Consider the following 18,501-nt stretch of genomic DNA (forward strand, 5'->3'; position numbering starts at 1 on the left):
GATGACCCCTTTTGTTTTAGTAGTCTCCCTCTGAAATTCACATGGTCGATATTTGAAACCGCACATAGCATTTAGGCTTTGATGTTCAATATGCTTTTATTGCTGACCTTATGACATTGTACCTATCAAGAAATTCTGGAGCATCAATTGGCATTAAATTGATTTGAAAACCTCTAGGTATTCTTTGGGCTCATACATGCTCAACCGCAGTGCTATTATGTAAGGCACATGATAAGTTGTTTATGTGCGATCAGTGTTGGAAGACACATGTTTCTGCCCTCTTTAGTGTTTTAAATACTGATCTTAGCAAAGGAGATGCTGATATGATTGAAGCAGGTCATATAGCAGAAAAGCAATGTGTAATTCCAATCTATAGCACCATTCGAACCAAGCTATACATTGTGTGGTCTATTTTAATTTTAATATTCCTATTTTATTTTAATATACATATTCACATTTTTGTTTTTTATATTTCACTCAGGTTTGCCCAATCTCCCAGTCTTTCATGCTGAGCGTTACGTGAGTGGCTACGGTTTGCACAAAGGAGTCATTAACACACTGGTGTTTAATAACCACCCATACCGAGCTTTTCCAGTTTTGGTAATGGAGACGGTACCGTGGTACCTCCGCTTATATGTTCACACACTGACCATAATCACCAAGGGCAAGGAAAACAAGCCAAGTAAGTGTCCTACTTAACCTAATTACTTCACCTTGAAAGGATTAAAAGTGTGCCATAAAGAAGTTTGTCAGATTTGTTTCTATTTTTGTTAAATTATGGTTCCTGAAACTATATAGAGTACAGTATATCAGCATCTATTATTCATCTGAAAGGGGCGTCATTCATCTTTTTACTGGTAAGGGCTCTGTATTTGCATATGTTGGTGTTTTTAGGTCATCTGATGTAATTGCTTCCTTATAATGAAAAAACAATGGCCCAGATTACGAGTTTTGTGTTAGAGGCTATGCAGTGCTAACTAGCAGTTTTGTCTCACCGCTCACTTACCTACAGCGCTGGTATTACGAGTTTTCAGAAACCCGGCATTAAAAGACAAGAAGTGAGCGTTGAGCAAAATTTTGCTCATTACCGCACTCCAATACCAGCGCTGCTTAAGTCACCAGTGAGCTGGTCATACGTGCTCGTGCACGATTTTCCCATAGGAATCAACGGGTAGAGCCAGCTGAGAAAAAGTCTAACACCTGCAAAAAAGCAGCGTAAAACTAACGCAGCCCCATTGATTCCTATGGGGAAATAAAATTTATGTCTACACCTAACACCCTAACATCAACCCCGAGTCTAAACACCCCTAATTTTACTTATTAACCCCTAATCTGCCGCTCCGGACACCGCCACCACCTACATTATACTTATGAACCCCTAATCTGCTGCCCCCAACATCGCCGCCTCTATAATAAACATATTAACCCCTAAACCGCTGCACTCCCGCCTCGCAAACATTAGTTAAATATTATTAACCCCTAATCTGCCGTCCCTAACATCGACGCCACCTACCTACATTTATTAACCCCTAATCTGCCGCCCCCAACGTCTCCGCCACTATACTAAATGTATTAACCCCTAAATCTAAGTTTTACCCTAACACCCCTTAACTTAAATATTTAAGTCTAAATAAAATTACTTTCATTAACTAAATTATTCCTATTTAAAACTAAATACTTACCTATAAAATAAACCCTAAGATAGCTACAATATAACTAATAGTTACATTGTAGCTAGCTTAGGGTTTATTTTAATTTTACAGGCAAGTTTGTATTTATTTTAACTAGGTAGAATAGTTATTAAATAGTTATTAACTATTTAATAACTACCTAGCTAAAATAAATACCAAAGTACCTGTAAAATAAAACCTAACCTAAGTTACACTAACACCTAACACTACACTATAATTAAATAAATTAACTAAATTAAATACAATTAACTAAATTAAATTAGCTAAAGTACAAAAAAACAAACACTAAATTACAGAAAATAATAAACAAATTACAGATATTTAAACTAATTACACCTAATTTAATAGCCCTACCACAATAAAAAAAAGCCCCCCCAAAATAAAAAAAAAACCCTAGCCTAAACTAAACTACCAATAGCCTTTAAAGGACCAGTCAACACATTAGGTTTGCATAATCAACAAATGCAAGATAGCAAGACAATGCAATAGCACTTAGTCTGAACTTTAAATGAGTAGTAGATTTTTTTTTTTATAACAAATTTCAAAGGTATGTATATTTCCACTCCCCTTGTACCATGTGATAGCAACAGCCAATCACAAATGCATATACGTATAGTCTGTGAATTCTTGCACATGCTCCGTTGGATCTGGTGACTCAAAAATTGGAAATATAAAAGACTGCACATTTTTTTTAATGGAAGTAAATTGGAAAGTTGTTTAAAATTACATGCTGTATCTGAATCATGAAAATTTAATATAACCTGAGTGTCCCTTTAAAAGGGCCTTTTGTGGGGCATTGCCCCAAAGTAATCAGCTATTTTACCTGTAAAAAAAATACAAACAACCCCCCATCAGTAAAACCCACCACCCACACAACCAACCCCCCAAATAAAATACTATCTAAAAAAACCTAAGCTCCCCATTGCCCTGAAAAGGGCATTTGGATGGGCATTGCCCTTTAAAGGGCAGTTAGCTCTTTTGCAGGCCCAAACCCTAACCTAAAAATAAAACCCACCCAATACACCCTTAAAAAAAACAACCTAACACTAACCCCCTGAAGATCGACTTACCGGGAGAAGTCTTCATCCAAGCCGGGCCGAAGTCCTCAACGAAGCCGGGAGAAGTCTTCATCCAAGCCGGGCTAAGTGGTCCTCCAGACGGGCAGAAGTCTTCATCCATCCGGCGCGGAGCGGGTCCATCTTCAAGACATCCGACGCGGAGCATCCTCCTCATCCGACGACTAAAGATGAATGAAGGTACCTTTTAAGCAACGTCATCCAGGATGGCATCCCTTAGATTCCGAATGGCTGATAGAATTCTATCAGCCAATCGGAATTAAGGTAGAAAAAATCCTATTGGCTGATGCAATCAGCCAATAAGATTGAAGTTCAATCCTATTGGCTGATCCAGTCAGCCAATAGGATTGAGCTTGCATCCTATTAGCTGTTCCAATCAGAAGATGCCGTCTTGATGAAGACTTCTGCCTGTCTGGAGGACCACTTCGCCTGGCTTGAATGAAGACTTCTCCCTGCTTCGTTGAGGACTTCGGCCCGGCTTGGATGAAGACTTCTCCCGGTAAGTCGATCTTCAGGGGGTTAGTGTTAGGTTGTATTTTTTAAGGGTGTATTGGGTGGGTTTTATTTTTAGGTTAGGGTTTGGGCCTGCAAAAGAGCTAACTGCCCTTTTAAGGGCAATGCCCATCCAAATGCCCTTTTCAGGGCAATGGGGAGCTTAGGTTTTTAGATAGGCTTTTATTTGGGGGGTTGGTTGTGTGGGTGGTGGGTTTTACTGATGGGGGGGTTGGTTGTATTTTTTTTACAGGTAAAAGAGCTGATTACTTTGGGGCAATGCCCCGCAAAAGGCCCTTTAAAGGGCTATTGGTAGTTTCGTTTAGGCTAGGGGTTTTTTTTATTTTGGGGGGGGGGTTTATTTTGATACAGCTATTAGATTAGGTGTAATTAGTTTAAAGATCTGTAATTTGTTTATTATTTTCTGTAATTTAGTGTTTGGCTTTCTTTATAAAGACACGATGAGTCCACGGATTTCATCCTTACTTGTGGGATATTCACCTCCTGGTCAGCAAAGGCAAAGAGCACCACAGCAGAGCTGCTATATATAGCTCCTCCCTTCCCTCCCACTTCAGTCATTCTCTTTGCCTGCGTTAGTTATAGGAAGACGTAAAGTGAGGTGTTAGATTAGATTCTTCAATCAAGAGTTTATTATTTTTAAAGTAGTGCCAGAGAGTGCTGCTTTGTTCTAGGGTGTAGCCGTAGTCTATATCAGTCTCTACAGTAGAGCATTTGGTGGCTTTAAAGCAATGGGAACTTGTGGGACATAATTCTCACTGCGCCTCCCATACTGATGCTGCCCTGCTTGTAAAGTCTGAGGGAAGAGAAAAACTCAGTACTTTTTATTTCCGCAGGCCAATGTGAGGAGAAAATTAGGACCTCGCAAGCCGGGTGGGCTGCCTTTGCTGTCGGGCAGAATGAGGTAAGTGCTGACTTTTATTTCTGGGGTTACAAGAAGAAAAAACTCAGAAGAAGTTGGGCACTTTGTATAGATGGGATCTATAAGGAAGCCCTTAATGGATTTGGCACTTTATTTTTATTTGGCATAACTTGTCTGATACATAGTAGACTAAATGCGAGACAGCTAGCGCAGGCACTGGAGGGCACTCTGTATTTATTATTCATCATACAAATAACGATGGTGGTAGTCACATCTCCTGGCGGTTACTTAGAGAAGACATACCGACCAGGAGATGTCTGTACTGATATCGCCCGTGGCGGGCGTAATTGGGCGCTTTTGTTTTTATATGTTAGTCTCTGGGGCAATGGATCGCATCTCCCGGCGGTCATGTACATGTCAGATGTTGACATCCTTAGATTGTTTACTAGTCCGTGACCACAGGAGCTGTTTCTAACTCATTTTATTAATAAATCATGTCGACCGTGAGATATCTATGTTGTCAACGCCCACGAAGGGCGGTCCTTGGGGGTCGGTGTTTACTTTTTCTTCTCCCGGCGGTTACATAAAGAGAAAAACATGCCGACCGGGAGCTGTCTGTTTTGTTAACGCCCACGACGCTGAGTTATACTATTACTGGTCCTATTACGCACCCTCCTAATTATATGCGAAATTTGAACCAGAGATGTTTTTCCCCTATTGCGGTGGAGTCCCGATCTGAGCGTAACTGATCAGAGGGAGAGAGTTTTTCTTTTTAGACAAGCACCTCAGCAGTTTTTCATGCGGAGGGGTGTTAATAATGCACTGTGGCTGTGCTCTAAATTGCCAAGGTTTTCAAGCTATTTAAAACCGTTCATGTAAAAAATAAAAAAAAGTTACCCTTTTAAAATTTAAAGGGACAGTAACTTTTATGCATTTATTATAGAATTACAGCATTCTTTGGAAAATCTTGTTTTTTTGTGAAAAATGGACCAAGAGGCTATGCAGGGGATCTCTTATGTGTTGTTGCACAATGTTTTACCCACCAACTCATTTGCTGTTCCTCCTGTATGTGAGGAATTTTATTCTTAGAAATCTAATTACACATCCCAAATTGTTTATATTATATTGTAGAGAAACAGAAGCATTATCATGGCACACTTATTGGTTATATTTCCAGGAAAAATTAAATGGTGAAAGGCGGTATAAGTTCTTGTGAGTTTAAACGATTAATTAATAAAACATAACTTTTATTAGTATTGTAAAAACTGTGGACCATACCACCATATAAAACAAGTGTAAGTGTGTGATAGTGTTATTAAAAACATTCAAAATTGTTAGCACTGCTAATCCTCCTCTGACCGGCAATAAGTTTTTGCCTCCTAAACAGTACTTGATCAGTATAGTTTTCTACATACACATACTGATGAAAAAATAATTAAAGGGTAGTAATTCCCCTGTTTAGCAAGATGGTGTCATGACAATTCAGCACTAATATAATTTCGTTGCTAGGTAGAATAACAAGGCATTGTAAGTTGTCATATATAGATTAAGTGCTAGGTCACAGAGGCAAGCTCCCTTAATTAAATATAATGTTAAGACTGTTCCACTGGTTGTTAAAACGTAACAGCAATATATAAGTACATAACACGGTGGAGCAATAATACCCCAATTGCAAACTTATTTGTGACTCTAGTTTAAATAATCCTACAACTTGTAGGATAATCACTAAGCAGTGTATATAGAAAAAATAAATATATCTTATATGGTATCAGCGGTTATTATAAAGTTAAGATATCCTGCAGCTACTCACTATAAAGTCAATTAAGAGCGTACCCCCATAGGGAAAGTATTAGCCCAACAACAATTATGTTTAGAATTAAGCATAGGATAAATGATAGATTCTAAAAAATGCCAATTAGGCCAACGTTTTAACCGCTAGTTTTATTAACTGTTTTTCTATTGTAACCACAAATAAAAGTAAATACGGAGGAGAAGCAGTGTGAACGCCTGACGCACGTTTCGCATCTGCTTTATCAAAGGCCTTTGATATAAAGCAGACTTTATAGTGAGTAGCTGCAGGATATCTTAACTTTATAATAACCGCTGATACCATATAAGATATATTTATTTTTTCTATATACACTGCTTAGTGATTATCCTACAAGTTGTAGGATTATTTAAACTAGAGTCACAAATAAGTTTGCAATTGGGGTATTATTGCTCCACCGTGTTATGTACTTATATAGTGCTGTTACGTTTTAACAACCAGTGGAACAGTCTTAACATTCTATTTAATTAAGGCAGCTTGCCTCTGTGACCTAGCACTTAATCTATATATGACAACTTACGATGCCTTGTTGTTCTACCTAGCAACGAAATTATATTAGTGCTGAATTGTCCTGACACCATCTTGCTAAACAGGGGAATTACTACCCTTTAATTATTTTTTCATAAGTATGTGTATGTAGAAAACTATACTGATCAAGTACTGTTTAGGAGGCAAAAACTTATTGCCAGTCAGAGGAGGATTAGCAGTGCTAACAATTTTGAATGTTTTTAATAACACTATCACACACTTACACTTGTTTTATATGGTGGTATGGTCCACAGTTTTTACAATACTAATAAAAGTTATGTTTTATTAATTAATCGTTTAAACTCACAAGAACTTATACCGCCTTTCACCATTTAATTTTTCCTGGAAATATAACCAATAAGTGTGCCATGATAATGCTTCTGTTTCTCTACAATATAATATAAACTACGTTATATAGGCATTAGGCACTACCTTCTGCTGTACATAGGAACACACCAGAGGGTTTAGGTTATATACCACCCTTCCCACCTTCCCTATAGGATAATAGGGGCTTTTATAAACATCCCAAATTGTATTGCCCTTACATGCAGTGCCCTGCGTTTCCTCTATAACTCATTTGGGTTGCTTTCTAGACTTCACTCTCCTTTATGAGTTCTCATTCGTTGTCTGCTTTCCAAATATTGCAGGGAAAGCATTAGAGGAAGAACAGAGATTCATTATTCGAGGTTTCTAACACAGTGTAATTCCTCTTATTGATGCTGAAGTTGTGTTTTCCAAGTTTAAGCCACATCACCTCCGTCTGTTACTCTAGTAGGTTTTAGCTACATTGGACAATTGCAATTTCTCAGTCGTATATATAAAAAAAATTGTACAATGGGGCTTACATTGACGGCCATCTGTGTACTTTGCTACCGTCACTAGTTCGGCAGCATATTGGTTGAGACGTTGCCTGACGCTATCAGGACAGTAACTTTTTTGAATGAAATCCAGGATAGGTTAATAACCCTTAGACTGGCTAATTCCTTTATTACTGATGCTTCCCTTCAACTTATCTAAGCTGGGAGCAAAGACTTTGAATTTTTCTATTCTAGCTCGCAGAGCCTTATGATTAAAGCCTTGGTCTGCGGATGTGTCCACTACTCTAAGCTTCTGTACCTTATCAGATAGCACAGCATTCTAAGACACTGTGGCGAAGTTCTGTAGCAACCCAAGGGTTGCAGGTCGAATCCCTGGCGAGGTATTTCATCCTTCGGAGGTCAAGAAGATGAGCAGTGCCTTGAGACCCTTATGGGTGATTAGCCATATATATGTATCACATACATACATTTATAATTTTTAGTTTTCATGGGAAAACCTTGTTTGGGCCTGGCCTGTCGGAGATTATCTCTGACATCATGGGAGGTATGGGTCTTTTTCTCTCTCAGGATAAGAGAAACAATTTAAAAGGGATGACAGGGCACCTTTCGTTCCTTTAGGAATTTCAAGGGAAATTATTCTCTATTGCCTCCAATCAGGAAAAGACTAAACCTGCATGGAGACGCAATCAATTTTGGAAAACAATCCACAAACCCTGCTGTTGAAACAAGGTTTGTGATGCTCAGAATCCCTGGGCAATAGAAGATAGTGTTCCAGGGATACAATTTAGAGTTCAAGAGTTTTCCTCCCAGAGGCAGGTTTCTGATTTTAGGATTCTCTGCAGATCAGACAAAAGGTGAGGCGTTCTTACACTGTGTAGGAGACTTCTCAGACCTGGGAGTTATTGTTCCAGTTCCAATACAGGTACAGGGTTGGTTTTTTTTTTTTATCCCAATTGGTGTGTGGTTACCAAATAATGAGGGAATCTTCAGATCACTTGTTTAGATCTCAAGGGTCTAAACATATTTTTCATTGTACCGTCGTCCTAGATATAAACTGTTCGTTCCATTCTTCCCTTGATCCGAAAGGGTCAATTTATGAGTAGATTTAAAGGACATGTACCTGTATGTTCCCATTCTTAGGGATAATCACAAGGTCTTTAGGTTTGCCTTCTAGCCAAACATTTCTAGTTTGTGGCTCTTCTTTTTGGTATAGCCACGGCTCTCAGAATCTTCACAAAGGTTCTGGGGTGCAATATCCCTATCAGTTTTATAGGCTTTTAGAGGATATATGGTATTTGTAGGTATTCCTATTTAACAACTCTCAAACAGATTAATGAAGTTGTTTTCTTCTGTTATGTGTGATCAGTCCACGGGTCATCATTACTTCTGGGATATAACTCCTCCCCAACAGGAAATGCAAGAGGATTCACCCAGCAGAGCTGCATATAGCTCCTCCCCTCTACGTCAGTCCCAGTCATTCTCTTGCACCCAACGACTAGATAGGATGTGTGAGAGGACTATGGTGATTATACTTAGTTTTTATGACTTCAATCAAAAGTTTGTTATTTTAAAATAGCACCGGAGCGTGTTATTACTTCTCTGGCAGAGTTTGAGGAAGAATCTGTCAGAGTTTTTTACTATGATTTTAACCGGAGTAGTTAAGATCATATTGCTGTTCTCGGCCATCTGAGGGAGGTAAAGGCTTCAGATCAGGGGACAGCGGGCAGAGGAATCTGCATTGAGGTATGTAGCAGTTTTTATTTTCTGAATGGAATTGATGAGAAAATCCTGCCATACCGTTAAAATGACATGTATGTATACACTTCAGTATTCTGGGGATGGTATTTCACCGGAACTACTCTGTTAAAGGTCACTAATCCTTTTTAATAACTATTTATCATGTTAAACGTTTTTGCTGGAATGTAGAATCGTTTACATTGCTGAGGTACTGTGTGAATAAATATTTGGGCATTATTTTCCACTTGGCAGTTTTTTTTGCTTTATTTGTGACAGTTTCGTTTCTCTTCGCTGCTGTGTGGGAGAGGGAGGGGCCGTTTTGGCGCTCTTTGCTACGCATCAAAAAATACCAGTCAGTTACTTTTATTTTTCCTGCATGATCCGGTTCATCTCTGATAGATCTCAGGGGTCTTCAAACTTCTTTGAAGGGAGGTAAATTCTCTCAGCAGAGCTGTGAGAATTCTTATAGTGACTGTGAATAAAAACGTTGCTTTGTATTTTTTATGTCAAATTTAATTATTGTTATTTTACTAATGGGAACAAACCTTTGCTAAAAGTTTTGTTGTTTTAAAGTTTGATGCTATAACTGTTTTTCAGTTCACTATTTCAACTGTCATTTAATCGTTAGTACCTCTTTGAGGCACAGTACGTTTTTTGCTAAAAAAGATTATAACCAAGTTGTAAGTTTTTTGCTAGTGTGTTAAACATGTCTGACTCAGAGGAAGATATCTGTGTCATTTGTTCCAATGCCAAGGTGGAGCCCAATAGAAATTTATGTACTAACTGTATTGATGCTACTTTAAATAAAAGTCAATCTGTACAATGTGAACAAATTTCACCAAACAGCGAGGGGAGAGTTATGCCGACTAACTCGCCTCACGCGGCAGTACCTGCATCTCCCGCCCGGGAGGTGCGTGATATTTTGGCGCCTAGTACATCTGGGCGGCCATTACAGATAACATTACAAGATATGGCTACTGTTATGACTGAAGTTTTGTCTAAATTACCAGAACTAAGAGGCAAGCGTGATCACTCTGGGGTGAGAACAGAGTGCGCTGACAATGCTAGGGCCATGTCTGATACTGCGTCACAGCTCGCAGAGCATGAGGACGGAGAGCTTCATTCTGTGGGTGACGGTTCTGATCCAAACAGATTGGACTCAGATATTTCAAATTTTAAATTTAAATTGGAGAACCTCCGTGTATTACTAGGGGAAGTCTTAGCAGCTCTCAACGATTGTAACACCGTTGCAATACCAGAGAAACTGTGTAGGTTGGATAAATACTTTGCGGTACCGGCGAGTACTGACGTTTTTCCTATACCTAAGAGACTAACTGAAATTGTTACTAAGGAGTGGGATAGACCCGGTGTGCCGTTCTCACCCCCTCCAATATTTAGAAAGATGTTTCCAATAGACGCCACCACTCGGGACTTATGGCAAACGGTCCCCAAGGTGGAGGGAGCAGTTTCTACTTTAGCTAAGCGTACCACTATCCCGGTGGAGGATAGCTGTGCTTTCTCAGATCCAATGGATAAAAAATTAGAGGGTTACCTTAAGAAAATGTTTGTTCAACAAGGTTTTATATTACAACCCCTTGCATGTATCGCGCCGATTACGGCTGCGGCAGCATTTTGGATTGAGTCGCTTGAAGAGAACCTTAGTTCATCTACGCTAGACGACATTACGGACAGGCTTAGAGTCCTTAAACTAGCTAATTCCTTCATTTCGGAGGCCGTAGTACATTTAACCAAACTTACGGCTAAGAACTCAGGATTCGCCATACAGGCACGTAGGGCGCTGTGGCTAAAATCCTGGTCAGCTGATGTTACTTCTAAGTCCAAATTACTTAATATACCTTTCAAGGGGCAGTCTTTATTTGGGCCCGGTTTGAAAGAGATTATCGCTGACATTACAGGAGGTAAGGGCCACGCCCTACCTCAAGACAAAGCCAAAGCTAAGGCTAGACAGTCTAATTTTCGTCCCTTTCGGAACTTCAAAACAGGAGCAGCATCAACCTCCACTGCACCAAAACAGGAAGGAGCTGTTGCTCGTTACAGGCAAGGCTGGAAGCCTAACCAGTCCTGGAACAAGAGCAAGCAGGCCAGGAAACCTGCTGCTGCCCCAAAGACAGCATGAACCGAGAGCCCCCGATCCGGGACCGGATCTAGTGGGGGGCAGACTCTCTCTCTTCGCCCAGGCCTGGGCAAGAGATGTTCAGGATCCCTGGGCTCTAGAGATCATATCGCAGGGATACCTTCTAGACTTCAAATTATCTCCCCTAAGAGGGAGATTTCATCTGTCAAGGTTGTCAACAAACCAGATAAAGAAAGAAGCGTTTCTACGCTGCGTACAAGATCTGTTATTAATGGGAGTGATCCATCCGGTTCCGCGGTCGGAACAAGGACAAGGGTTCTACTCAAACCTGTTTGTGGTTCCCAAAAAAGAGGGAACTTTCAGGCCAATCTTAGATTTAAAGACTCTAAACAAATTCCTAAGAGTTCCATCGTTCAAAATGGAAACTATTCGGACAATCTTACCCATGATCCAAGAGGGTCAGTACATGACCACAGTGGATTTAAAGGATGCTTACCTTCACATACCGATCCACAAAGATCATCACCGGTATCTAAGGTTTGCCTTCTTAGACAGGCACTACCAGTTTGTAGCTCTTCCATTCGGATTGGCTACGGCTCCAAGAATCTTCACAAAGGTTCTGGGTGCCCTTCTAGCGGTACTAAGACCGCGAGGGATTTCGGTAGCTCCGTACCTAGACGACATTCTAATTCAAGCTTCAAGCTTTCAAACTGCCAAGTCTCATACAGAGTTAGTTCTGGCATTTCTAAGGTCGCATGGATGGAAAGTGAACGAAAAGAAGAGTTCTCTCTTTCCTCTCACAAGAGTTCCATTCTTGGGGACTCTTATAGATTCTGTAGAAATGAAGATTTACCTGACAGAAGACAGGTTAACAAAGCTTCAAAATGCATGCCGCGTCCTTCATTCCATTCAACACCCGTCAGTAGCTCAATGCATGGAGGTGATCGGCTTAATGGTAGCGGCAATGGACATAGTACCTTTTGCACGCCTACACCTCAGACCGCTGCAATTATGCATGCTAAGTCAGTGGAATGGGGATTACTCAGATTTGTCCCCTACTCTGAATCTGAATCAAGAGACCAGAAATTCTCTTCTATGGTGGCTTTATCGGCCACACCTGTCCAGGGGGATGCCATTCAGCAGGCCAGACTGGACAATTGTAACAACAGACGCCAGCCTACTAGGTTGGGGCGCTGTCTGGAATTCTCTGAAGGCTCAGGGACTATGGAATCAGGAGGAGAGTCTCCTTCCAATAAACATTCTGGAATTGAGAGCAGTTCTCAATGCCCTTCTGGCTTGGCCCCAGTTAACAACTCGGGGGTTCATCAGGTTTCAGTCGGACAACATCACGACTGTAGCTTACATCAACCATCAGGGAGGGACAAGAAGCTCCCTAGCAATGATGGAAGTATCAAAGATAATTCGCTGGGCAGAGTCTCACTCTTGCCACCTGTCAGCAATCCACATCCCGGGAGTGGAGAACTGGGAGGCGGATTTCTTGAGTCGCCAGACTTTTCATCCGGGGGAGTGGGAACTTCATCCGGAGGTCTTTGCCCAAATACTTCGACGTTGGGGCAAACCAGAGATAGATCTCATGGCGTCTCGCCAGAACGCCAAACTTCCTCGCTACGGGTCCAGATCCAGGGATCCGGGAGCAGTTCTGATAGATGCTTTGACAGCACCTTGGAACTTCAGGATGGCTTATGTGTTTCCACCCTTCCCGCTGCTTCCTCGATTGATTGCCAAAATCAAACAGGAGAGAGCATCAGTAATTCTAATAGCACCTGCATGGCCACGCAGGACTTGGTATGCAGATCTAGTGGACATGTCATCCTGTCCGCCTTGGTCTCTACCTCTAAGACAGGACCTTCTGATACAGGGTCCATTCAAACATCAAAATCTAACTTCTCTGAAGCTGACTGCTTGGAAATTGAACGCTTGATTTTATCAAAACGTGGTTTTTCTGAGTCGGTTATTGATACCCTAATTCAGGCTAGGAAGCCTGTTACCAGAAGGATTTACCATAAAATATGGCGGAAATACCTATACTGGTGCGAATCCAAAGGTTACTCCTGGAGTAAGGTTAGGATCGCTAGGATACTGTCTTTTCTACAAGAAGGTTTAGAAAAGGGTTTATCAGCTAGTTCATTAAAGGGACAGATTTCAGCTCTGTCCATCTTGTTACACAGACGTCTGTCAGAAAATCCAGACGTCCAGTCCTTTTGTCAGGCTTTAGCTAGGATCAAGCCTGTGTTTAAAGCTGTTGCTCCACCATGGAGTTTAAACTTAGTTCTTAACGTTTTACAGGGTGTTCCGTTTGAACCCCTTCATTCCATTGATATAAAAATGTTATCTTGGAAAGTTCTGTTTTTAATGGCTATTTCCTCGGCTCGAAGAGTCTCTGAGTTATCAGCCTTACATTGTGATTCCCCTTATCTGATTTTTCACTCAGACAAGGTAGTTCTGCGTACTAAACCTGGGTTCTTACCTAAGGTAGTCACTAACAGGAACATCAATCAAGAGATTGTTGTCCCATCCTTGTGTCCAAATCCTTCTTCAAAGAAGGAACGTCTTTTACACAATCTGGATGTAGTTCGTGCCCTCAAGTTCTACTTGCAGGCAACTAAAGATTTTCGCCAAACTTCTTCCTTGTTTGTCGTTTACTCTGGACAGAGGAGAGGTCAAAAAGCTTCTGCTACCTCTCTCTCTTTTTGGCTTCGTAGCATAATACGTTTAGCCTATGAGACTGCTGGACAGCAGCCTCCTGAAAGAATTACAGCTCACTCCACTAGAGCTGTGGCTTCCACTTGGGCCTTTAAGAATGAGGCCTCTGTTGAACAGATTTGCAAGGCTGCAACTTGGTCTTCACTTCATACTTTTTCCAAATTTTACAAATTTGACACTTTTGCTTCTTCGGAGGCTATTTTTGGGAGAAAGGTTCTTCAGGCAGTGGTTCCTTCTGTATAATGAGCCTGCCTTTCCCTCCCGTCATCCGTGTACTTTTGCTTTGGTATTGGTATCCCAGAAGTAATGATGACCCGTGGACTGATCACACATAACAGAAGAAAACATAATTTATGCTTACCTGATAAATTCCTTTCTTCTGTTGTGTGATCAGTCCACGGCCCGCCCTGTTTTTAAGGCAGGTAAATATCTTTTAAATTATACTCCAGTCACCACTTCACCCTTGGTTACTCCTTTCTCGTTGATTCTTGGTCGAATGACTGGGACTGACGTAGAGGGGAGGAGCTATATGCAGCTCTGCTGGGTGAATCCTCTTGCATTTCCTGTTGGGGAGGAGTTATATCCCAGAAGTAATGATGACCCGTGGACTGATCACACAACAGAAGAAAGGAATTTATCAGGTAAGCATAAATTATGTTTTTTCTAGGATTACCAGTTTAGTAGTTATTATCTCAATAGGTAACCCACTGACAAAACTATGTGTTTAACAGAGAGATTATTCAACTCTGAATATGATTTTATAAATCCTCTCGATAACCTGCTAAAGGCTTTCAATATTTACTAATAAAGAACTTTGGTTTTGCAAAGCAATTCTGATTTTTATCAAAGTCTTAGTTGTGAGTCTCAGATGAGCTAAACAGCAGGTATGAAAAAGCAGGCAGGTTTCATGCAATGAGGAAGTAGTTTGCAACACCTGATATGTAGAAATTAGTAGAGAAATATACCCAAAACATAAAGCTATTTGCAGTTAGTCAGAGACAGTCAAATTTACAGACAGCTGAGGTAAAAGTACTTGCAATTAGTATATAGCTTTCTTACTTGTATACTTCTGATATCCGGTCTGCTATTGATCCTTTGAAATAACTTACTTAGGAGTTGAAGATCCTGAATTCAATAAACGTTATGCAGTCTGGTTAGAGAGCAGAGTGTTCTGTGATGATGATGTCAGTGCACAGCTGATTCAGTGTGAAGTGGCTGCAGGGGGAGAGGATGATACTCACAGCTGTTAGAGGATTAATGCAGGTAACAGAGTTCAGAGATGCTGCAATGTAGTGAATCCTTCTGAAAAGAGAAGTATAGAAACTTCAAATATCAAATAGTTTGGCTTGAGAGAAAAGCTCAGGAAGAGCACATCAACAATGGGAGAGAAAATAAATTTCGCAAACACTTGTAGTGATCAAGCAGTTTGTGTAGGAATAGGCCCCTCCTTAAATAGGGATATAAGTAGGAACAAGGATATGCCTCTTAAAGGGGTAGCAGATATGACATGGGGTCTCTGATTGCGGTACCTCGTTCAAGAGGCATTGTGGTGGCGCCATATCTGAGCAACATTATAGTTCGCGCGCCATCCTTTCAGCTAGAAAATTCTCACACGTAATTGGTAGTGGCTTCTTACGGTCACACGGGAGGTGAATCTAGAAAATAGCTCTTTAGTTTCTCATACAAGAGTGACCTTTCTACGGACCATCATAGACTATCTGTCTATGAAGATTTTTGTTACTTGCCTAGCTCTGCAATCTACTCCTCGCCCTTCAGTGGTTCAGTGCAGGGAGTTAATAGGTCTGATGGTAGCGGCGTTGGACATCGTCTTGTTTGCTCGCTTTCACCTCAGAGCTCTAAAGTTGGACATGCTCAAATAATGGATTGTCCCCTCGACTTCTTTTGGCACAGGAGACAAAGGTGTCTCTTCCTTGGTGGTTGTCTCTAGAGCATATATCCCAGGGAACATGTTTTCACAGTCCTTTCTGGGACATTGTGACAACAGATGCCAGCCTTCTGGGGTGGGGGGCAGTTTGGGGCTCCCTGAAGGCGAAGGGGATATGGTCTTAGACAGAGTCTTTGTTACTCATAAACTTTCTAAAACTGAGAGTGATCTACAATACTCTTCTGGCCATGGCCTCAGCTGGCTTTGGTTTAGTTTATCAGGTTCCAGTCGGACAACATTAAGTCAGTTGCCTACATCAATCATCAAGGAGGAACAAGAAGTTCCTTGGCGATGGCAGAGGTCTCCAAAATAATTCAGTGGTGCGGACACCCATTTTTGTTGTCTGTCGGCAATCTTTCTCCCAGGAAGGCGGATTTTCTGAGCAGACTCACCTTTCATCCGGGGGAGTGGAAACTTCATCCGGATGTGTTCTCCAGTCTGATCCTCAAATGGGGTCAGCTGGATTTGGATATCATGGCATACAGGCACAATGCCAAACTTCTCAGGTACGGGTCGAGTTTCAGAGATCCTCAGGTGGATCTGATGGATGCTCTGACGGTCCCTTGGTCCTTCAATCTAGCATATCTGTTTCCTCCATTTGCTCTCCTTCCTCGAGTGATTGCCCGGACCAAACAGGAAAGGGCTTCAGTGATTTTCAGAGTACCGGCCTGACTTTGCAGGATTTGGTATGCAGACCGGGAGATGTTGTCTTTACCTCCTTGGAGGCTTCCACTTCGAAAGGAGCTTCTGAATCAGTGTTTTTTTCCATCATCAAAATCTAGATTCTCAGAAGCTGACTGCTTGGAGATTGAACGCTTAAGGCGCGTAAGTCTGTGACTAGAAAGATTTTCTGTAAGATATGGCGTAAATATCTTTATTGGTGTGAATCCAAGGGCTACTCATGGAGTAGAGTTGGGATTCCTAGAATTTTGTCTTTTCTCCAAGAAGGATTGGAGAAGGGTTTATCGGCGAGTTCCCTAAAGGGTCAGATTTCTGCCTAATCTATTTTGTTACATAAATGTCTGGCTGATGTCCCAGATGTTCAATCTTTTTGTCAGGCCCTGGTTAGGATCAGGCCTGTGTTCAAACCAGTTACTCCTCCATGGAGTCTGAATTTAGTTCTTAAAGGGGCTCTGTTTGAGCCTATGCATTCCTTATATATTAAGTTGTTATCTTGGAAAGTTTTATTTCTTGTTGCCATTTCTTCAGCTCGAAAAGTGTCTGAACTTTCGGCATTTCAATATAATTTGCCTTACCTTATTTTTCATTTGGATAAGGTAGTTTTATGTACTAAACTAGAGTTCCTTCCTAAGGTGGTTTCAGACAGCAACATTAATCAGGAAATTGTTCCTTCCTTGTGTCCTAATCCTTCTTCTCCAAAGGAACGTCTTTTGCACAATTTGGACGTGGTCCGTGCTTTGAAACTTATTTACAAGCGACTAAGGACTTTCGTTGGTCGTCTTTTTTGTTCATCTTTTTTTCTGGGAAACGTAGGGGTCAGAAAGCTATGGCTACCTCGCTTTCTTTTTGGTTGAAGAGTATCATCCGTTTTGCATATGAGACTGCTGGACAGCAGCCCCCTGAAAGAGATACGGCTCATTCCACTAGGGCTGTTGCTTCATCATGGGCATTCAGAAATGAAGCTTCTGTAGAACAGATTTGCAAGGCTGCATCTTGGTCTTCTCTTCACACTTTTTCTAAATTTTACAAATTTGACACTTTTGCCTCGGCCGAGGCTGTTTTTGGGAGAAAGGTTCTTCAAGCAGTGGTGCCTTCGTTTAGGTTCTCTGTCTTGTCCCTCCCTTTTCATCCGTGTACTCTAGCTTTGGTATTGTATCCCACAAGTAAGGATGAAATCCGTGGACTCAACGTGTCTTTAAAAAGAAAATTTATGCTTACCTGATAAATTTGTTTCTTTTTAGACACGATGAGTCCACGGCCCGCCCTGTTCTGAGACAGGTTATTAATTTTTGTAAATTTCAGACACCTCTGCACCTTGGCTTTTCCTTTCTCTTCCTAACTTCGGTCAAATGACTGGAGTGGGAGAGAAGGGAGAAGCTATATATAGCAGCTCTGCTGTAGTGCTCTTTGTCTCCTCCTGCTGACCAGGAGGTGAATATCCCACAAGTAAGGATGAAATCCGTGGACTCATCGTGTCTAAAAAGAAACAAATTTCAGGTAAGCATAAATTTTCTCTTTTTTTTTTTTGTACTTTAGCTAATTTAATTTAGGTAATTGTATTTAATTTAGTTAATTTATTTAATTATAGTGTAGTGTTAGGTGTTAGTGTAACTTAGTTTAGGTTTAAATTTTACAGGTACTTTTGTATTTATTTTAGCTAGGTAGTTATTAAATAGTTAATAACTATTTAATAGCTATTCTACCTAGTTAAAATAAATACAAACTTGCCTGTAAAATAAAAATAAACCCTAAGCTAGCTACAATGTAACTATTTGTTATATTGTAGCTAGCTTAGGGTTTATGTTATAGGTAAGTATTTTGTTTTTAAAAGGAATAATTTAGTTAATTATAGTAATTTTATTTAGACTTATTTAAATTTAAATTAGGGGGTGTTAGGTTTAGACTTACAACTAGATTTAGAGTTTTGCGTTAGAAGGGGTGAGTTAGCTACGCGTGTTTTTTTTCCCCTGCACCTTTTAAACATCGCTGGTATTTAGAGTTCTCTG

General features: G+C 40.7%; 1 protein-coding gene across 1 annotated transcript in view; it reads left to right on the forward strand.

The window, feature by feature from the left end:
- The window catches only part of PIGT (phosphatidylinositol glycan anchor biosynthesis class T), a 114,933-nt gene that overhangs the window by 75,144 nt on the left and 21,288 nt on the right, over positions 1-18,501 (forward strand). The window contains exon 9 of the mRNA XM_053712780.1: positions 482-682. Coding sequence (XP_053568755.1) covers positions 482-682 — 201 coding nt within the window. The remainder of the gene's footprint in view (positions 1-481; positions 683-18,501) is intronic.

Source organism: Bombina bombina, chromosome 1, assembly GCF_027579735.1.
Source record: "Bombina bombina isolate aBomBom1 chromosome 1, aBomBom1.pri, whole genome shotgun sequence".
Lineage (NCBI taxonomy): Eukaryota > Metazoa > Chordata > Amphibia > Anura > Bombinatoridae > Bombina > Bombina bombina.